The following is a 23,674-nucleotide window of genomic DNA, read 5'->3' on the forward strand; positions in this document are numbered from 1 at the left end:
CTTGGTAGGCATTAAACTAATTTCAGCCTTGTGATTTGAAGACATTGAAGAAACTTGTTCCATATAAGGAACCATATTTACGAAGAATGTCTGATTGTGGCAAAACTATTAATGTTGCACACTTACAATTGTATTTAGGCGATCCACTGATAAGCGCCCAGAGATGCATCAAATTAGAAATGATTAATCCAAAGTGTTATGGGTAAAATTGATAAAAATCCATAAAATGACCAATACAGCTCTTATAAAGATGGGAAGTGAATGTAAATGTAGACAATCGAATATAAAGTATATGTGTCCAATTTTATGAGGGTACATATTGGTAGAAATGTACATTTGTACAAAAGTAGGTTTTGGGTAAAAATCCAGGTGGGAGTTCTTAAATCCTGTCATAAAATGACAGCTCTGTTCAGGCTGCCAACCAAAACAAAGCACATGCCTGTAGCCACTCACAACTATGGAGGTGTGTTTTGAAGTTCTGCCGATGCCATAAAGGTTGTAATGGATAAATATAGGAATTTCACTACACACGGAGACTGTTTCCAGAAGATTGCTTCTAGAACACACTGCTTCCAGAACCTATCCAGATGTCCACGCAGCACGTTATTGCAGAAATCCTCATCTTGTGGCTGACTCCAGAATTCTTTGAAAGATCCAGATTTCTTTGCCGAATCCAGACTGTAGCATTGCAAAATTATTGCTAGCCTGACACAATTGCAAACATCCCAAACTTGAATGGATTTCATTCTGATTCAGCTTGGATTGCTAACATTAAGGCTTGCCCACTGAAAACTTGCATCCTGCTATCTACCGTGTTCAGTAACCAGAAGAGGCCCATGCAAATCCAGACTGAGGTGCAGTCCAGATTGACCAGAACTGCCTTGCTGATCCAATCTCGCTAGAGGTGCCCTACTGCCGGTAGACCAGACCCAATTCATTGACCAGAGCTGACGTTCCAATTTAATTTAATAACTTCTTCTGTAAGTATTAACAGGAAGAACAGTGACCCATAGTATATCTGCATTGTATTATCTCTATCTCAACCCATCCCATCTTTAATTCAGAACTCCAGTATTGTTATAATCCTTCTTGCGCTGATTGTCTCATCTGTGTTCCAAAACCATAACTCCCTAATGATTCTGAATAATTAAAGTAAATCCCAGGAAGAAGTAGAGTATCCACAATGTGACGGGTTACACTGATCACGTGACTGTAAGATCCATATGTGGCATTCTCTTTTTCCTTAGTCATAATGTAGTGTAATCAAACCCATCTGTCATTTTCAAAAGCGCATTTCTGTTTTCGTTTTCGCGCCTATTTTGCAAAAACGCCTCTCATTAAAACCTCTATAACTCCTTCAGCTTTAAAGATAGAAACGAAATTCCAACTCTCACTGATACCAAAACTAAAAACCACATCACAGAACAGTGTATTGACCCATTTTACTTCAATATCGCATAGTCAAAGTTTTCCGCAAATTTGCAAAATTCACAATTTTAACATGTCAGTTCCCCATTTCGAAGTGCTTTTTCCATCACATCCTGATCTGAAGTGTGTGTTGTTGTTTATATTACAGCTCATGTATGTTAGGACCTGATTAGTGTTGCTTTCCTTAGAATTGCTACCCATTTAAGCATTTTTGCACCCTTTTGCAGACTTTCACAAAGCCAATTTCATCTGTCAGTTTAAAAGTGTAATTTGCCAAAATGGTTTTCCTCACTTGTTTTGGGGAGGGAAGATTGCCTATAACTCTAGACATCGTATTTCCTTCCTGAATACCTGCTGATTACTCACATTGATGTAGGATTGCTCATTTGTAATTAAACAAAATTTTGCAAGGGGAAATAATAACCTAAACGCTATCTGTGCACACAACAAAACTGTTCTCTTTCATGTGTTTCTATTCTGCATTAGTATAAGTGAATTCAATTGCTTGACTTATAGTTCTGAATTGTATTGTCACTGTTAGGTGATTGCTGTCCCATATATATATATATATATATATATATATATATATTGTACTTATATCCGATTTGAATATTAAATAAATAAATAAATATTTACCTTTACAAACTAGCCTGATTCCTGGTACAGTGTGACCTGGGGGGTATTTTGAGAAGGGTGCGATATGACTGGTATATCATTCAGAATATTTAACTTATAGACAACAATAAAATGAGGGTTGCATTTGCGCACTACATGCTAGGAGAGACTTGGGTGTGTGCCTGATTGAAATCCCTTACAATAAGTCTTTGAAACTCAGCGGATGCAGATGCTAGTCCAAAATGCATACGGCAGAAGCGATAGGCTCCAAACGGCGTGACAAACAATGTTAGTGCACGTGAATCCTCATGCAAATCTATCTGGTGATACGCGGATGATAAATCAAATGTGGAGAAACACGTTGCCTTTACTACATATGCCAACAACTCATTTATATTGGGAAAAGGATGCCGGTCCACCCAAATATTAGCCTGTGCCCCCTCTAATCTACACACATCTTCATGCCACTGTCAGCCTTATGCACCAACACCACAGGCGACAACTATTCCGAACTTTCTATTTCTTCAATTATACCAGCTACCTGAAGTTTGGTGAGCTGATCCTTCAAACCATCATGGGCCAACACACGTACCTTCCTCCCTTTGTGAACTTTGGGTATGGCACCTCTCTTAAGGATGATCTTGTGCGAGAACCCTCTAGGCCTCCCCAATCTTTCTGAAAATATGGTGGGAAAAGCTTCTCTGAGGTATTCAGCCATCACTACCCCAACAGTCTGTGTCTCATCCCCGTCTTCAACACACAATACAGGTACAGGCTTTCCTGGGTGTAGTTCTATCTCAAGAGCAGCTTGTTCATCCCAACCTAAAATGGTATCTCCCCTCTCTGCAACATAGAGCTTCCCCTAGGTGGCTCGCCCTTCAAATTAAATTTTGGCCCAGTCATACCTCAGCACCTTGATGGGCACACAACTGTAAGAAAAGGGATTGATATCTAATGGCAACAGGGGCGATACGTCCTTACCATAGCTCTCGACGTACAATTCTGGTGACAGCATGGTGTATGGGGATCCTGAATCCACCAATATTTGTAGCCGTACCCCATTCACAGGCAACATGGCCCACAGTCCTTTCTTTTTCTGTTCACAGCCCACACTCAATAACACTCCCGCATGAGACTTCTTGCATACTATGTCATGTACTCCATCACTGACATAACCGACCACACCTTCTGGATTTCCATCTGGATCTAACATCCTCACAGTTTGCTTGTTCTCGGCAATAGTCTTGCACATGTGGGCAAAATGCCCCCTTCCTTTGCATTTCCTGCATTCTGTGTTTACTGCTGGGCAGTCTCTGGCTCCTGTGGCATGCCCCTTCCAGCCACATCTCCTGCACAATCACAATCCTCTTATGCCAAATGTTCCTTTGTTGTCCCTGGAGTACATGTTCTCTCCTCTGCCACTTTCTCACTTGTTGGCTCTTCCTTTGCACTCCCTGGATGCTTTCTTGGCCATTATGGCAAGCACTGTCTCATTTCTTTCAGAGCTGGAGAAGGGGGATGCCCCTTTCAATCAGATTTTTAATGTTGAGCCTAGGTTTTGATTTGAATCTTTTAGGATCCTTGATTGAGACTCAGTAAGCCTTTCAGAGGGTTTCCCATACCAATAAAGGTAGCTACCCTATTGTTCTGGACATATTTTTGGATGTTTGGATTTGGGTACTTCTTTAAGTACATTCATTTGTTCATTTCGAAGGCGCGACCAACTGGTAATAGTTTATACCCAGTCATCTGTATAAGAGAACATCTGCTGCTAGTCCAAACCATATCTGACTTAACCTTACTTAAAGAAATCCAGACTTGATCACCATATTACAAGCCTCTTACCTCCAGAACACTTTAGTTAAAAGCCAGCCACAAAAAAAATAACTCTCTTTGAGTCGATCAGACAGTGCATCAGCCTCCATCGCACCCTTCACCATCCACACTACAATGAGACGATCAATGTCATCAACAATGTTTTGGTGGACAATATTAGTACGATCTACAAAAGCATTCATGCTAGCCAAAAAGCAGACATGCCATTGTCTGTCTCATCATGCAAAGCAACCAGTATAAATATCGGTGTGAAAGCCACATTAAAATATGCCAACAAGTGTTCCCCACCAGGTTGTTAAGTGTTTTCAGTTTAAGAGTGAGAGATGCCCTATTTTGTATGGTGTCGTATTTTGCTTTGGTAACAATTCATAAAGTTGTAGCATCAAATGTGCGTTCTCGCTACAGTTGCATCACTGGTTAGGGAAATTACTTGTAAGCAGTGTGTTGTGCCCTTCACGCGCTTGAAAATGTTCACAATTCCTAAACAGAACACACTTAACTACTGGATTTGTTAACACAAAATGGGAGAACTATACTCTACTATGAACTGAAACAATGTAAGTACAAGTTTTCTAAGGATATGGATTAAAGGCACATGGTTTACTTGAAAAACGTGTTTAGGTGTGAAACGTGTGCCAGCAAGATTTTTTGTGCATTTCACAAAGATCTCCATACTAATTATCTGTTTTATAAAAGACATGTATAGACATAAATATACTTTATTAAAGAGAATAGGAGCATACATCTACTAACCTTTGTGGTCAGTCAAATTTCATAATGCACAACGTACTTTGGTTTACTTGTATTTTAAGTTGCAACAGGGCTAAGTTATTAATTTCTGAAAGGAAATTCAATTTCAGATTTCAAGTAAATCGCATTAAGCCAGGCGGGAGTTGGATATGCTGGTTGTTCTGATCTACTGTTTTATGTTTAACCACCTCTGCTCCCTACAATTGTTCTGTCACAATCGCATGCTAACATTTGAATATTCTAACAGAATCAAAGTTAGTCCAGCTCAGATTCAGGGAACCTTTGTTCAATAGACTTCCTCTTACACATTCCTCTTTCATGGTGCACTATAGTAAAATGAAACCATCTTTAATCCACAATACTTACAAATGCATATTGTTTTCCCATACATATTGTTTTCACTTCCCCCCTCATGTTTTCTTACAGTTTGACCCCACTTTCTTCCAGCAATTCATATGACTGGATACATTGGTCAGTTACACACAATTAGAAAAACGTTTAGGATCAATATTTTGTATGTCTTTGGTTTCCTTTTTAGTTGGAGTGCCCTCTTAATTTACTTTTACAAATATATACGTGTGTTTACATTAAACAAATGCTTGAAAAATGTGGAATGCAAAACAGCATGTGCCCTTGAAGTTATACATCTCGGCACCCAAAAGCCGTGGAGATGTATTCAATTTTGTGTTAAACAAAGAAAGACAAACATGTGTTCTAAATTGGTAATTTATGTAACATTTCACACACTGGATATCTAGTTTAGGTCTAACAGTTTTGTGTTTCATAAAAAAAATGATAAATACATGAAAACAGTTTTAAATTAAAAGACTGGTTTATCGGGCACTGCACTTTAGATCAAAAAGACAGATACAATTGTAGTCATACAACCAAAAGTCCTGATATGGATGTTTACAGGATGTGCCCATCAGAAATGTGATTCTTTTTCAAAACCTTCATTTACATATGGATTCTTCACTTTAATATCGTCCAGCTGTTGTGCATGAATCATGCCTTTGTTGAACCCATTTTGGGATGATTGTTCCTTTCCATCTTTTACAATAGCATCTGGATACAAGTCAATTTCATCATTTTTCTCCTATTAGAAATTGGAGGGAAAAAAACAACAATAAACAACCTACTTGTATTATATATCTTAAAAACACACTATCCCCATCATGCCCCCTTTACAATAATCGTTTAAGACAGAAGCCCATAGCTTCCTCCTGTCACACCCATCTGTTTATACAGTGGAACTAAAGTACGTTTGCTGGTAATTCAGAGCACTGTAACACTATGTTTGATTCACATGAAATTCAAATGCAGAAAAATCTGTTGATGTCTTGACCTTACATTCCTGCCTCGAGGGTTTGTGAGGCCAATTTATGTAGGTGGCTCATTTATTTTTTCTTTTAATTTTCATGATAATCGTATGTGTCTTAGTATATCAGTTATATTGACAATATTCTAATGGCCATAATGCATTTTACCTTGCACGATTTGCTGTTAGAGCAACCTTTATAGCTACAACAGATTTTCAGATTAGCACTTGTGTTGTTCGATCAAGATTGACCACAAACTAAAAACATAAGTGTTGTTTCACAGAGAAGTAACAGCAGTCCATGCTTGAGATAAACTGGGAGAAGGGTATTTGATTAAAAAGAAGATACCACAATTGCATATTATTTTGTTTTGAATCATTCTACACAAACATCATCCTAAAATGTACAGCTCTGGGTGACTCTCCTGTTTCCAGCGATACCACCAACCATTATGTGAGCAACTGTCTAACCTACAATTCTGTAAGACTCAGATACATGCAGGATAACAATACACATATACACATGCAGAAATATGTAACCAAGACAGAGATTTCCCTGATGAAAGACATTGGGCTGAAATGCATTGGATCCTGATTTGCATAATTATTTGTTATACTTTTTGCATTTTCAAATTTGGTTCCAAGTATTGTTATTTGTGCAACTTGGAAGAACATACCAAGGACAAATATGTAAATGTTAAATGATTTGTGTCAATAGGTATTACCCTTAGTCAATGGTGTTTCCATAGGTATCCTTTGGTATCTACTCGTGGTCAGTCATTTCTCCAAGCAAAGAGTTGGTGGTATATCTCTCTCTTATGCTGGGGCCTCCCTCTGAAACAGCCTCCCTGCCTCGCTGAAACTTGAGGAGAACCATCTTCGGTTCCGGGAGCACCTTAAAACCTTCCTCTTTGCTTCTGCTTTCTCTCCCCCTCTCCCCTGCTGAAGTCCCGACTGATACTGCACTGATTAACAGGCCACCCATCTGACCTTGGGCCCTAGCCATGCCAGTTGCATGCCTGCACTGCCTCCCTGGCAACCGCTGCACATGGGGACTCTTTTCTGTATCCCTACAGTCCCCCCACTAGCACTTATGACTGCACTCACCCTGCACTTGCCACCAGCTGTCCATTCTTTTATTTATCTTGTTATTTTATTATCCCATGTACTGCACTTCCCCCTACCCGCACTTTCCTCCCCCCCACCTTGCACTTGCACAATCTTAATGTCACCTGCCCTAGTAAGATCGTTGTCTGTCTTCCTTCTGATCCCCCTCCCTTGCCTCGTCACATTTGCGTATAGGCGCGTTATAAATACCATATCATATCATATCATATCATACTCAGCTTCCAAGTGGCCTCTGTTAGGTATTGTTATGTGTGTGATTACCACTTTTGGAAAGGGGTTTCTTGAGTAAACAACATATTGTTTCTGCTAACATTATCAATAACATTACCCATTACTCATCAGAATATTAACATTATAAGGTGGGGACCACACACACTTCTAGTATTATTTTCGTTAAGAAAATGTCCATTCTGTGAGCATTCAAAATAAACTATAGAAACTGGTACTCGGTTTTGACTACACAGTACCATTGGATTGTATGTAAAACTATCTGAGCAAAAAGGTTGAAACATGTCTTTCGTCCTGTTCAGAGCTAAACTCCTTTTGTGATTTATTATTCCTTTTTGTATTGCCTAGTTGGTTTCCACATATACCCAACATATGTATTGGATTGTACTCACTGAATGATAATCAATGGCTTAGCACTTGGAATTGCATGGGCTACAATTATTGACATCAAGTGAACCTGTCCTAATGAAGGCTGCATTGCTATTGGACTAACAGTCCAAAACACTTTGGAACTAATTTTGGAAGTCCCCATGGCGCAAATGCAGGTGCTAAAGACAGATCCATAACAGTTACACCTATATTAACGCCTCTAATCACTCTACAGGGAATTTTCATTATTTTTTAAGGCAACGTGGTATAATGACAGCATGAGATGTTCATGCTGGCATGAAACCAATGATTTCCTTTGTAAATTGCCTGCTTTTTGAACTAGCAAATATCAGGTGGGGTCTATTTACAATAACAAACAAACGCTGTCCGGCATGTTGGCATGTCAGACAGTGATTATTTCCATTGTGAACTCTACTTACCATGAGCCTTTGGTAAGCAGTGTTCACAATGAACATTAAACAATGTCGAACATGCCAGCATATCAGACAGCATTTATTTGTCATTTTGAATGCTGCTTGCCATTAAAAGTAAACACTGCCTGGCATGTGAGCATACAAGGCAGTGTTAATTTCATATGCAATGCAGAGTGCAAATATGAAGGGCAAAAGGTGGCTTAGATGCTTAAACACCACCGGTGCTCACTCTTTACATTTGCACCCCACAGTGCAAATGATGAACATGTAGTGCAGGGACCTGGCAACGCCACAGTGCAAACATACAAGGTTCCTGCCATGAAATGATGACGAGGAGCAAATTGAGCTCCTTTGTGTCAATGTTTATGTTCAAAATACTTTGTAAACATGTATATAATCATTACATTATTCATAGAATGGGGTTATTGCTCCACATCAATAATTGTAACTCGATTTGTATTAATTGAGTAACTAGTACTAGGGCCTCATTACGAGTTTGGAGGCAGCCATGCCCTTAATAAGGGCATGGCTGCCTCCATTCCGGGTTCCAGTACTGGGTTCCTTCAATGAGGAATAACCGGGTCATTCCAACCTTGGAAGACCCGGTAATTCCTCATTGAAAAAACCCATCCTAATTCCCATTTGAGCCCCCATAGGGCTCAATGGGAATGGGTAGGGAGCTAATAATGGGCCCGTTAATAACGGGCCCGCTATTAGCTCCTTGGTCCCCTTGTGGGACCTGCTAAGGACGTCTGGTTTTACCAGACGTTCTGAGCGGGTCCCGCAAGGGAACCTCGTAATGGGGCATCCCGTAATGAACGGTGCTGGTCCCGTACCGGCACCGTTCATTACGGGACCGCCAGGGTCATAATGAGGCCCCTAGTTCCTATTGAGACAAGACCTATGTAATTCAATTTGTTTTTATATATTTTAATGATTGCTGTAGTAAAAAATGATTGTTTGTGACATGAATAAGTGGAATTATATATGTGTGTGCACCTTTGATTTGTTCATTGACTATTTTTCGTTTGAATTATGATGTATTTTTAAACTTCATATTTCCATGAGTGTGAAAATGGCATTACCTCACTCAAAAGTGTTCTAGTCAATAGACATATTTACTGTTTGATTGAAAATTGTTAACTGGTTCCAGATCTTGACAAATATGTTGTGATGCAATCTAGGGGAATTACAGTAAATACCTTGTTAAACAGATTATTAAAGGTTCCCAAGTCAGCATCTACATTTGCTTGACATGTATAACTAGGATGTCAACTTGATAGACCATAACAAACTGGAACCACTTTTATGTTGGTGCTCGGTTTGTATAAACCCTAACACTGAACTTACTTGAGGGCTTGAATAAAAGCAATGCTACTCATCGAATCAAATAGCTCAAATATATCAGCGTCCACCTTGAACACTTTGGAGCAAAGTCTTGGTTTCTGAACACAGGTAGCTTGGGACTTTACTCACATCTTCTCAAGTACTGTTATTATTTTAGCATAATGCACACATTAAAGATTGTTAACTTCACAATACGCATGTCTACAGTGCATTAACATTCAGACTGAACCTGGTTGTTGACCAAGCTTAAGCTAAATGTGCTCCCCTAAATGATTTGACTTGTGGTGAGGTGCGAATCTCAGAACATCAGGATATATGTGACACCCTAATATGCATGAGAACATATTGTGCTTAATGTTATTTTGTTCAAGATATGACAGTCTGGGGTATAGAGCACCTGTTCTTGTACTTGACAGATACACTTTTTTCAATGGTGAACTGCTTAGTTGTTAATAATTTTTAATAAATGCTTTCAGAATTGGAGACAATTATTGATTTTATTTCTGTTTTGTAATTGTAACATAGTTTGTATTCTGTGCTGCTTTTATAGAAATCGATTTCTTTTCAAAACAATGCATGAATTGCTTGAAATGAGTTACGCCTGACTTTCTACTGGTAATTCAGGATTACTTCTACATTATTCAGAGTAAGATCTTTGAGAATCAATACCATAATTTGCAGAATTCTACGAGCGGTTCACTGCTGTAGTAGATATAATGTTCAATGTTGAATGTTTAAGACATTTAGAAACATGTCTTTGGAGATTTAATGGAATGTGCCTGACATCTGTTACTCCTTCTTTAATTGATAATCCTCAGGACAATCTATATTGCCTTTTATTGTACAACCCCACCCAGTATTTAGAATCTTCAGTAAAATGCTGGTGTACTTGATGCTTGTTTCTTGCTCTAACTGCTTCAAAGTAATGTTTAATATATATGATGTGATCTGTGATGTCATCATTGTGGTAATAGGCTGTGCAATAGGGGGTGTGAAGTTAAGGTGGCTTTAGCTGAATTTCAGGGGTTTTGTTGCGTTAAGTTTTCACCTTAATGTCCCTGCAACCAAAGATGTTTCCTTGAATTTCAAAGGTTTTGATATTCCATAGATTTTGCGAATGCTTCCAGACAATTAGCATGGTGTCCATTTTAAAACACTTCCAGGCCATGGTCGGTGGGCACAGCCATTCTATATTTTAAAACACTTTCAACCCATCGCTCAAAGATGTTCATCAATCACAAACTGGTTTTGGCCTATTTTGACAGTGGTATTGTTATGTATAAAAGATTGCAGGCTTTGAGAAATCACAATGTTTAGGCAATGTGCAGTGAGATTACATTATTTGCCATGGACCACACACTTTAGTTAAGCAGCGTGCTCCAAGCCCCTTGTTTTATGGCCGGTCTCTTGGTGACTGTTGTGATGCATCGCACGACCCCAACCAACCACATTTAAGCAGCAAGGACATGGGAAAAAAAGCAGGATAGCAAAAATCAAAAGATGGCACCCTGAATATACGCACAGTAAGTGAACATATATCTGAAAGTGAAATATACAAATATAGTTAATTTGACCTTCCCTTTAGAACAATGTGCACAAGCCAAAATACCATTGGACTTTAAAAAAAAGTAATGAACACCAGAAAAATAACCTGGAAATGTTTCAATAAATATGCTGGCAAAGTAAAAAAGGTAATCACCATTTAAACCCAGAAATCTGTTGTGAAATATTCCCAGGTAAACAAAATCCCAATACGAAACCAATGCTTGTTGTTTTGTGCGTAAACGTCTGCACTGGGAACATCACAACCTGAGGAAAATCCTAGTAACCAAATAAATGAGGAAGCTTGCAACCTCAAAAAAATGCATGTTTTGCGTCAGCCCTCTGAAAACATGTACACTATTCACCCAGATGTGTCCTTTACTGGTGCCCTGAAAAGCATCCACAATTAAGGGAAAATAACTGCACCAGTGTCCAGAATTGCAAACTCTCTTGCCACATTGTGGGCATGATTTACTTACCCTCTCATCATTTCCCCCCCTCACCCTCGTGTCTGGCTTTCAACAATACTCTGCTTCATAAAGGTAACTTGGAAAGTACACCTTCCATAGTGTCACTCAACTATATAAATCCTATTGAACTATATAAGGCAAAAAGTGTACAATGTTGCCATTATTCCCCCCTCTTGACTGGAAGACTATAACTACCAGAATGCAATTCAGAAAAGGGCAAACACATTGTCTCTTAGTGCAAGTCTTTCAAGGACTAACAGTAGCACGGTTAGGTTTTAAAAAAAAGCGGTAGTCATGTGTTTTTTTAGTGTTTTATTAGATATTTAAAACAAAGAAATCCTATGTATCTTCCTATAGACAAACAAGGTCCATTTTTGCCAAAGCACACTTCCCAAACTGCTGGACAGATTTGGACCAGGTCCACAACAACTTTGGCACAAAACATTGACTTGCGATCCATGCATGGTTTGGGGTTATCCTGTGCAGCAGTTATTTAACTATGTGATGGAGAAGGGGTTGCCCCTTATCAAAAATAGATAACTATATCTTGGGGATTTACCCCAAAGTGGGTGTTGTTAGAAATGAAAGGATGGCCATCTTGTTTTTCTCTGATGCAAGAGATATCTGCGGCTATAGCTGAGGATATAGGAGCATGAAATGCAGGAAGACAGCCATTTGCAGGTAAAAGAAAAAAACATGCAAATGCCGTTAGGCTAGAGGTGGGGCGTGTTTAGAGGGTACTGTGTGAAATATGGGAGTTGAAGGGAGTCTAGGGGCTGGGTTTTCAACACAAAGCTTTCTGTCGCCTCGGCTAGCTCACATCTGAAAGCAAACTACTTCACAGAAACTTGGTTGAGGGCCTGGAAAGCATTTTTCATTTCCGGCTGTTTTTTTCAATATTCATGGCTATATTGGGGCTATAAATGACTAGATGTACTCATGAGTAAGAGTAGTTGCATGCCCACGGCTATACATTTTGGGGTGTCAGTGTTTTATTGCTTTTTTAAGGTTATTTTTATAGGTATAGTGATGTTGGGGTTGTAAAATCACTGGACATGGCCAAAGGCCATGGTCAGTGACACAGTATTTATTTGGGAGTCTTATCTATTGTGGCTCTGTGTTTTCAGACATTTGTGCATGTGAGAGTGTGGGGAAAAACAGAAGAAAATAGTTTTAAAAAACTATTACAAAATGGAGCCACCCTACTCTAGTTTTAGATGCCCCATACACTGTAGTTTAGTCTGTGTGTTGTCACTCATGCTATTATATCTTATGCCTATTAAATATTTCTCTACCTAGTTTATTGTCATGTTTTATCATCTGCTTTGTTTAACTTCACCTACTTTACATTACTACATGAGCTGTGTTGTACTGTATGGATCTTTTCAGTTCTATTGTATTTTAGAACCTGAAGTGAGCCCCCTCCCCTCTTTTAACTTACAATTTATAACCATGGTTATAATAAAGTAAAAAAACTGTAGCCACAGATATAATAAAAGAAATTATTTGTGTTATTATTGTATTGTATTTGTCTATTTATATGTGATAAGCAGTCCTTAAAAGGACTGTTTTGGGGTACACTGAGTGTAGTATTTTAGCACATTTGGAGTACTCTTTTGATGTTATGAAGGAACACTGCATTTCCTTCATCGGTTAGGTGTATTCTTTCATCTCTATAGAAATTGGCCATGTAGAACTGCATGTTGTTGTTTTAAATCCATAATTGGTTGTGGTCTCTCATGAATGCTGAACATACTTTATTAACATTTCTCAGTGATTTCTCAATTTTACCATTAGATCTGATGGTCCAACTCCATGTTTGCCTCAGAGTCAAATTGGAAAACATAAAGATGGTGTGAGAAAATAGTTCCACTAGTTTTCCCATGTCTTGCTTCATCATTAAAGTAAGGGTCATACCTCAGTATTGCCTACCCAATGACTTAGTATGATGTCTGCCTGCCCTGTACTTCTCAGGTTTAACAATTTTGGAAATACTTGAAACCAACAAATTCCCTGCAAACCAAACCATTTGATTGTAAAATCTCTGAATACTAGGTCCATGCTAATATTTAATAACAACAAGCAAGTCACCAAAACAGCCAACTGTCTCCAATCAGCCACACAGTTTTTAAACCAGCCATGATAGCTGCAGTTTCTTTTCTTTTTCCAGGAAAATTATTCATAGGTTGAATTTCTAGTAGTTTGTATGAGCAGGGTATGTAGATGTGCATGTTTTGGAGTTTGTAATTGGTTGATGGCACTGTTGTGATTATATACGGCTATCCAGCAGCCACTCAGTGCGCAGAGTTGCTAACCGTGGGTAGATGAGATACCCTCTGACATTTTGGGTGGAGTAGCATCATAGATGCATTGAGTTTTTGGGGGGATTGTGAGAGACCAGGGTAGTGGAGGAGGATAATAGGGAGCGGAGGGGGGCTGATATGTGTGTTAGGGACACTTTTTTGTAGTTTGGGGGAGAGGAAATACATTCTCCAACTAGCAGTTTTTGCAAATAGCCGTGGCTAACAGCAAACGCCCATAAAGGACTTCTGTATAACTGCATACATTAAAAGCACAGGCGTGGGTGCGTCAATGCTTTTCATCATTTTCTGGGTAATTCATAGATTTCAGCACAGAGGCAGCGCACACGAGCAGCGCAGAGAGGGAGCATGCGCCACCGTGCTCCAGCCGTGTGTGCTAAACAGCATTCTGGCACACCGCTTATTCATGGAATTACCAAGCCATTATGAGTTCTGGCGCAGAGAACATCCCGCAGCGCCAGTTACGCCCCCAAGAATGCCCCTTGCGCAAGGAAAAACCATTGAAATCCCCAATGCAGCGCAAAGGGCAACGCTAACCCTGGACCAGCTAACAGGGCTGCTACACTGCAATTGCGTGAGCGGGGAACGTGTATTTTGGGGGTTCACGGGAAGTTTTACCATGCGATAGGCCTTAGGGGATCGGGTTACGTGTATTTCGGTGAGGTGTGGGAAGTTTCACATGTGATAGGCCTTGGCGAGCGGGGTACGTGTATTTCGGGGGTGCGTGGGAAGTTTCACATGCGATAGGCCTTGGGTGAGCGGGGTACATGTATTTGTGGGGTGCACACGAAGTTTTAGAGGCAATAGGCCTTGGGTGAGCAGGGTACTTTTATATTTTGTTGGTGCGTGGGAAGTTTCACATGCGTTAGGCCTTGGGCGAGTGGGGTACATGTATTTCGGGGGTGTGCGGGAAGTTTCACATGCGAAAGGCCTTGGGCGAGCGGGCTACGTGTCTTTCTGGGGTGCGCAGGAAGTTTCACACACGATAGGCCTTGGGCGAGTAGGGTACGTATATTTCTGGGGTGCGCGGGAAGATTCACACGCGATAGGCCTTGGGCGAGCGGGGTACGTGCATTTTGGGGGTGCGCAGGAAGTTTCACACGCGATAGGCCTTGGGCGAGCGGGTACGTGTATTTTCGGGGTGCATGGGAAGTTTCACACGCGATAGGCCTTGGGCGAGCGGGGTACGTGTATTTTGGGGGTGCACGGGAAGTTTCACACACGATAGGCCTTGGGCGAGCGGGGTACGTGTATTCCTGGGTTGCCCCAACGCAAATTGGCAGTGTGTGTCCTCCCAGGTGAGCCCTCACCGCCCTCCCCAGGGCCTGCAGGCAGCCCACACCACAGGGGACTGCCCTGCACCCCTGGCGATGCCCCGCAGGCAGTCCATCCACCCTGGCCATGCCCCCTAGGCACCATGCACAAGTGAGCACTGACACATGTCCCCCTGCACCCCCCCACCCAGCAGTGACGGGCACCTGCCAGCAGGCCCTGACTCATGTCCCCCTGCACCCCTCGCAGCAGTGACGGGCACCTGCCATCAGGCCCTGACTCATGTCCCCCTGCACCCCCCCACCCAGCAGTGACGGGCACCTGCCAGCAGGCCCCGACTCATGTCCCCCTGCACCCCCCACGCAGCAGTGACAGGCACCTGTCAGCAGGCCCCGACTCATGTCCCCCTGCACCTCCTCACCCAGCAGTGACGGGCACCTGCCAGCAGGCCCCGACTCATGTCCCCCCAACATGTCATAAAGATGCACATTCATGGGCCTCATGTCCACCAAATCCCACTGCAAGCCACCCCAGTCTTGAGACCCAATCAAGTTTCCCATTAATGCCACACTGAAAGGCCCGTTCCATGACACAAACCAAAAGTCAACTGTGTACATCAACACATGTCCCACACACACATACACTGGGTGCCAGTGATTGTGTAAACCCACATTGTGACATGCAGTAAACCAATGAGAAAATACCACACATGGAAGTAATAAATCAAAATGTATTTTCCACAAAATTAAGGTAATGGAATGAAAAAATGAAAAATATTTTAAACAAAAAAATAAATGCATGTCCAAAAATGAATAAAATAAATTAAGTCTCAATCTAAAGTAATCCAAAATAAAGTTTGTCCAAACTCTGCGTCCACCAAAGCAAATCCAAAGGAAACGTAATTGCAAAATCCATTGATCCATGGTGATTTAAAAAAATGTTGTTTTCAGTAATCCACAATTCATCTATTCAATCCAGGGCCCATGAGCCCAACAAATGAAATGAAACCTATGAAAAAAATACCTAAGAAATAACTATATACAAAAGGGTGGGGTATTGTCCAAGCACCCCAAAATAAAGCAAAACAAAAATGAAACCTAACACTACAAACTATATACAATGGGGGTGGGCTAGTCCAACGGTTCACTTTTTGATTTCCCGGGCCAGGGCATCATCAAACTGCTGGTCTATGTCCTGGAGGCGGGCCTCTTCCATGGCCCGAGGTTTCGCAGGGACGATGCCATGTTCAACTCCAACCCCCTGTCAATTGCGTCGAGGCACTCGGCCCACCTCAGCGCCCTGCGCATGGAGTTCTCCACCCTGACCATTGTGAGCTGTGCCTCTTCCGCCCGCCCCGCTCCGCATCTATGGACCGCTGCCACATGGAAGACACTCCCAATCCAGGGTCCTCCTGCCCTCTGGCTGATGCCTGCCCCTCTGATGTTGATGGCCCTGAGCCATCATCACTCCCACCTTGTGCCTGCTGCTGCTGTGCCTGTGCCCTGCCTCTTGCTGCCTGCTCGTCCTCCTCCGGCTGGGGTGTAATTGTTGTGGTGGCCGCCCCTGTTGGACGTCCAACTCCTGACTGTGGCAGGGATGTGTCCTCCACCAGCCTGGCGCTGGGTCAGAGGCAGCTCCACAGGGTACCCAGGTGATACATGGGTGGGAAGATGGCATGGAGGAAGAAGGTCCAGCACACGGAGGAATCCAGCACTGGTGACCCGTCCTAGTGGGTCAACGCGGTCAAAGAGGCATCCGAGATGACCTGCAGTGTCTTCACGAAAACACTGCAAGTCAGCTCGCATGCCCTGTTGACGCAACGCCAACCCAGCCAGGACAGGCTCAACCCGGAGAGGAAGGCCAGTTGTTGTGCTCTCATCCCCTCCCTGAAAACGGGTCTGGACGTAGGCATCCCTGCTGGTGCGGGATGATGCAGTCACATGATCGGGGACAGGATTACACACAGGCACCTCTGCGGCAGCTTGTGCTGCCTCCTGTCCCTGCCCCTGGACTGCACCACTAGCACCAGTGGAATCCGCCCCTCCAGACCCTTTGTGTTTCCCTTCCACGACCTCCTCCTCTACCAAACCCTCCACCAACCTGGATGACTCCGTGCCATCTTCCCCCATTGGACCTTGTGGGGTCTCAGCAGCCCCTTCTGCTGCCGAGGAGTCCAGAGCCGACCTCCGCCTCTTGGGCCTACCCTCGGCAGCTGCGGCCTGGGACGCGGCGCCAGACTCATCACTCCCCGACGAGATGACAACATGGGAGGGGAGCTGGGCCTTGTGTCTCCGGCTGGCGGTGCGATCCCTGCCGCTTTGCTCCACATCACCCTCTCCGCCCTCTTCATCAGTTGACGTTGCAGACAAGGAGAGATAGAACAGAGGCATCAGGGAACTGAACAATGGACTGATACACACATGACATTTGTACATGAGTGGCAGTGTCAAACTTCAGACATGACATCACACTCCCCAACACACATGTCATTTCAACTCACACACATGAGCAAATCAACAGGAATGATCCACCAGGCAGCACCATCCATACACAAACAACAGCATGAGCAGCCGAAGGTGAGCCTGATGTCACATGCAACACGGGGAGTGCACAACACATGCACACACGCCACCAGACTTACATGCATCTGTACTTCTCCACCACCTGTCGCAGTGATAACATCGCAATCCATGTCACATCTGGCAATCAGCCACCTACATTTCAGTGTCACATGCATCCATGTTGCCTCACAGTTGCACACTTGTCAAATACACACACATGCACATGTACATAGTGCAGATACATGCAGCAGGAACCAGCATCCATGTGTGACACCACAACCATGCCACAGTACATACACATACATTTTTACATGTGTGCACCCACACATGCATTTACCCAGCATGCTTACCAACACATACACAATCGATGAGTCTCACACATGAGAGGAATCACATGTGGCAGGTTCACATCCCTGTACATACGCATCCATACATGGCCCTACAAAGACATATGTGCAACCTGCACACTCTTGGCACACCTCAACATGCACAGCATCCAATCAGTACGCATGTACACTTACCGCTTGACTCCAGACGGGTCTGCCTCTCAAGGCCTTGCCGTGGAGCGCTGGGTGTATACGTTCCAGGACCCTCATTTGGTTGTTGGTTAGGCGGACCTGGAACCCCTTGGCATCCGCTGCATTCAAGAGGCGCCGGGCCTTGTTGAGGGTCCTGGACCTGAAGTCCTCCCAGCGCTTCCGGACGTGTTGAATGTCGCGGACTGCCACCCCCTCCTTGTTGATGGCAGTCACAGTGTCCATCCAGATCCTCTTCTGTCCTTCACTGTCGGCACGCAAACTTCCAAAGAGGGCATCATACTGCCTCAGGACTTGCTCCACCAGGATACCAACTTCACTGGCACTGAAGCTGGTAGCCCTCTGCCTCTCTGGCTGGGGGTTGCCAGTGGTTTGATGGTCTTGTGTCCGACATGGCAACCACAGAGGCAGGTGTGGGTGGGCAACTGGGTCCGGGGACTGGGCTGTGGAGCGATGGTATGCCAGTCAGGAGTCTTCAGTTCCAGCAGTTCCAGCAGGGGTGGTCACAGCAACTGCACCCCTGCAGGTGGCCAGCAGGCAGCAGCAGATGGCAGTTAGGAACGTGCTTGGGGCTCCGGGGGGCAGGTAAATGGCCTTCTGGGCAGGAGCGTGGTCTTCCGTGTGTTGTCGCATGGCCAGCTTGATATTGAGTGATTTGGCACATGAAAAAAGTGCACGTCAGCGTGAAATTCGAGGAAAGGCCCTTACCGTGTAAGCGCGTCTGTGACTTTACGCACGGGGGCGTTTCCCACAACACGGGTGCATGTTTATTGTACACTTGAAAAACTGCATGTCCGAGTGTCACTGCGTGTGATTGGAGGAAAGGCCCTTAGCGCGTAGGCGCCTAAGTGACATTGCATGTGTGGGCTGGCTTAAAAGGTACGTGTAGGACACCATTTTCTTGTATGTGCTTTTTGTGGAGAGCGAGCGGGTGATTCTTGTACTTCTTGTCGGTTCACACGCGATTACTTCACAACGGTTCCAGTTCGTACTCCCTGTTTCCTCAGACAGCGTTCAATTCTTCTTTTGGCGGTGGTGTTGCCAACGCACACACGCGTGTCTTTTTCACGTTCTTTTTCCAGGCAGACAGTGAGTCATGCACATATTTTCCAACTGTGGTTGCCCCCGTGTGTCGCGTACCCCTTCAGAGGTCATTGTAGGCTGCGTGTATCACGCGTACACTTATTTTTATGTTTCTGGATGCCACAGCGTAGTGCGGGTTCATTTTTCCACGCACGTGGTCTGCCAGGGGTTGCGTGCATGTTTGATATTGTTTTCGGGGTGCCTGTTCGTTGCGTGACCCGTCATCTTCCCCCAAGGGTCACAGACAGCCTTGCTAGAGCACTAGGGTACGAATACCATCTAGTACCTTACCCCTTTCACCCCAAATGCCCAGGACAATTGTTTACTGCAACTCCCATACGCACAACAACATCAGTGCCATGGTTGGGAGGCGACCAAGCAGTAAGGGAGGCAAAGGTGACCAACCTCCAAAAGGTGGGCACAGTAGGGGACGTGGCCAGAATGTGCAGGGTGGCCCAAGAGGGCAGTGTGTGGAGGACCAATCGGGGCCACCTATGCCCCCCCAAATGGTTGTGGGAAATATAGCTGACACCATCCCAGCTCAGCCCTTGTTAAACCGGCCCATATTGTCAACTGAACCGGCACAGGATGACTCCCAGGCTGACTTCCGTGTCACCAAGTCTAAGCCACGTGTGGCGGTGAAAGTTGCTGTCGCCAGGCCACGTGGATCTGGGGCAGCAATGTCATCTGCTGCCCCAAGTAGCCAGGGTGAGGAGGCTGCAGGGACAGCTGCAGCCCAATCCACCGCAGCTCCGAGTCTCCCAGCCGGGACAGTGGCGGTCCAAGTACATCACTCCGAGGTTGGTCCTACCAGCATCACCCTGCAGCCAATGCCTGCAGTGAGACCTTTGGTCATTTTGCCTTTGGAAAATTCAAGTACCCAGTCCACCTGCGCTTCTGCCCCTACCAACCAGAGTGGCATAAGCCACTCAGGATCTGCACCACCTTCCAAGAAGAAGAAGGGTTCTCTTGCACTACAGGCTGGGACCCCAGACACGGCTGCACACTCCGGCACGTCAAGTAAGCCTAGCTTCAATGACACCGAGCTAGATGCACTTGTGGCCTATGTGTTGGCACATAGCCGCAAAATGGTGGTGACTGCAGGGTGCAAGACTATGCATGCTCAACGTAGGGCCCACTGGCAGACTATCGCTGACCTCATTGGTGCCCTTGGATTTGTGAGGAGCACAGCTGATGATTGCTATAAGTGGTGGAATGACCTGAAACACAGAGCAAAGAACAAGCTGGCTTCCAATCATGCCTCTACTCTGGTGACTGGCGGTGGGTCTCTACCAGAGGACGACCAACTCACTGAACATGAGTCTGTCGCTGGAACCTTCGTCACAGAGGAACAGATCCGAGGCGTGGGAGACCTACCAGATCTTGAAGCATTGTCCGGTGAGCGCCCATGCATGTGTGTGCAATCCATGTGTATGTTGCTTGGGTGATGTGTTCTGATTAAGTGCCAGGTGAGGCTGTGTAGTCATGACTGGTATGGGTCACCCATGTGGTTCCTCCAAACTATTCCCCAGCCTTGGGTTTGGGTATGACAGTATCCTTTCTGACCACAGTAGTCACTTTGCACCAGATTACTGCAGTTTCCCTTCAACTGTCATCTTGCAACAACATTGTTCAAAAGGTTTTCCTGTTCATTCAGCCTGATTATTTGAATCCTTGCCATTTTTAGGACGCATTTTTCTGCCCTACTGCCACAAATGTGACATACTTCTGTCATAGATTACACCCCACAATGGCCCACATGTATTACCAAGTTATGGGAATGATTTACCCATTCAGGCTGATTGAGTAATGGCCTGCACACAATAATTTTTGGGCCCTGTTTGAATGTTGAACATGACTGTTGTCTTCTGTCATGTTGAAGTGACCAACCATTGATGTATCCATCTGCCTGCCATCACTGCATAATTGAACACTGGATCTGTTGCAGCGTGTGGCACATGTATTTTTTGTCACACTATTTTGCATGTTGTATCTCATGATGTCCATCTCACATGGATGGGTGACAGTACTTATTTCCTACCATATGGCTGTACTTGTCAAATGTACCATGGCTATGCTGCGTGCCATCTATGTGCATGCAGCACATGTGTTGCTTTTCCATCTTGGAGTCCTCAGGGTGTACTTCTTGCCTCCCCGTCCAACTCATTGACAGTGCATGCATGCCAGGGTTATAGTCATGTGGGACATGTGTAATTTATGTACTGGATCTCTGCCTCGTCAGGCCTATGTGTGTGCTATGGTGCTCATGCCTGTTTCCATTTGTTATCTTTCATGTTTTTGCAGGTGATGAGGCACTTGATGCTGTTGAGGAGGAGGAGGTGGTGCAGACCCAGGAGCAATCACAGCCACAACCGGGCACCACTGGAGGTCATGGGGTGGTGGTAGGTGAAAACCCATTTGTCCTACAAACAATGCTGTCAAGGGGTGTCTCTGCGTACACCTCTGCAGACCTCTATGAATCAGGTGCTGAATCGGACAGTGAGACATATGTGCCATTGCAGGTGAGTGTTTCTGCCAGGGATGCTGTTCTGTCCAACCCACCTGTACTGGGGGTGTCACACTCCACAATATGTGCTCCTGTTCCTGTGCCAGCAGATCAATGGAAGAATGCAGTCCTGCAGCCTCAGGCAGTGCCAGCACAGCAAGGTGCTGATCGCCTTGCCCCAAACAGGTCTGGTGCCCGTCAACGCGGTGGCCGTGCGCCACCAGGCAATACAGTGTGGGAGAACTCCATGTACAGTATTGCAGCACAACAGGGAGCATCATGTGAAATGATGGCTCAGACAATGGATAGGATGGCCACTTCCATTCTCCCCCTTGAAAGGCAGATGGAGCTCCAGCAGCAGGCAACAGACTCCATTTGCCACTCAAACTGGGAAAACATGCTGGCGTCCAACAGGGACCGACGGGCTGGACTGGAGGCTCTGCGTGAAGCCATATCTGTAGAGTCACAGGCCCACAGGGAAGCCCTGAGGTTAGAACAAGGGTTCCTCAGAGATACTCTGGGTGAACTTGAGGCTTCCCTTAATTTTATGTCAGAACAGCAGCTAGAGCAGCTCACAGGTTCACTCTCAGCTGAGCTCCAGGCAACCCGTGCGGAGATCTGGGCATCACGCGAAGCCATGCAGGCAGAAATGCGGGCAACCCGTGAGGTGCTGCATGGGGATCTCTGTACCATCATCCTGCAGAACCAAACCTTCCAGACCCGCATGCTTGCTGCCATGGAGGACCATACCAGGGCTTTGCATGGGCCGTCTCCCATATCACGGCCTCCTCCTGATGTAGCAGCAGAGGGTAAAGAGAGCAATGGCAGTTTTCCCACTGTAGTGTAGCCTTGCAGGCCATGAGCCCATGGAGATATTTTTTTTTGCAACATCCACACAGGTGGGTGTTGGGGTGCACCCCGTACCTCAAACCTCCTGGGTGCCCCCCCTCCCGCTCCACACATGGTCATTTTTGATTTTTTTTTTGTATATTTTATTTACAGTGTGTTGCTTTATGTGGCTCCCGTGGGCATCCCACTGGGCACATGCAGGCTTGTCCTGTATTTGGGTTAGATGCTTGGTTTCCTGACACACACCCCTCATGCTTCCCCTTTACATGGGCTTGCAAAGGGTGTGACCAAGTGACAGTAACTTACACAGTGACATTGGGCTCGCATGAGTTGTGTGGGCAGTCTGTAGTCAAAACTGTGTGTATATCCCTAGTGGGGATTGTTGTTGGATTCTACACTGCATGGTGTATTGATAAGTGCTTGTGCATCCATGTCTTTCTCCTTATATACATGTAGGTTCTTCATGTCTTCACAAGGCCGTCTCCTTTGCAGATGCAGTTCATGTTGTATGCAGTACACTGAGACATTTGCCTGACAGCAACACTCTGCAGTTGGAACGGGTCGATGTGCTGCCTTAGTCAGGTTGTGAGACTTGCACTACTTCCATTTTATACTGTCATATATTGACATGGTTTCATCTGAACTGATGTTTTGTGTTGCTGGTAAGTATTTGTTCATGTGTGCTGTTTCTTATTGATTGCTGAGCGCATATTGTCTGTGGCCTGTTTACAATAGGGACAGTGCACTTTGTGACACTTGTGTCATGTGTTGTGCATTCATTTGGTTGCTTTCACATTGCATGCAATGCAATGGTGTGTTGGGTAGCTGAGATGGGGAGGGGTTGGGTGACATGGTACTATTTTGATGTGGTATTTTGCAAGGGGGTAGTCATTCCTGCTACATGCATGTGTGTCTTTTTGTGACACAGCATTGGGTGTTTTTAAGTAGGTAGGGATGCACACAATGTAACACTTCAAGGTGAACAATCTCAGGCTGATATGGTTGTGATAGTTGACTGTCCCTTTTGTCATCATCATTAATTGTCTGCTGGTATGTGCCAGGCCTGTGTGCACTCCGCAGG

The 23,674-nt window shown here is 44.5% G+C and overlaps 1 protein-coding gene across 1 annotated transcript in view; it reads right to left on the reverse strand.

Annotated features, from left to right (window-relative positions):
* Positions 1-5,442: 5,442 nt before the first annotated feature.
* SLC5A12 (solute carrier family 5 member 12) overlaps positions 5,443-23,674 on the reverse strand; it is a 346,093-nt gene continuing 327,861 nt past the window's right edge. Inside the window, exon 16 of the mRNA XM_069623503.1 lies at positions 5,443-5,725. Coding sequence (XP_069479604.1) covers positions 5,555-5,725 — 171 coding nt within the window. The 3' untranslated portion in view covers positions 5,443-5,554. The remainder of the gene's footprint in view (positions 5,726-23,674) is intronic.

The sequence above is a fragment of the Ambystoma mexicanum genome, chromosome 11 (assembly GCF_040938575.1).
Source record: "Ambystoma mexicanum isolate Mex_15411 chromosome 11, UKY_AmexF1_1, whole genome shotgun sequence".
Lineage (NCBI taxonomy): Eukaryota > Metazoa > Chordata > Amphibia > Caudata > Ambystomatidae > Ambystoma > Ambystoma mexicanum.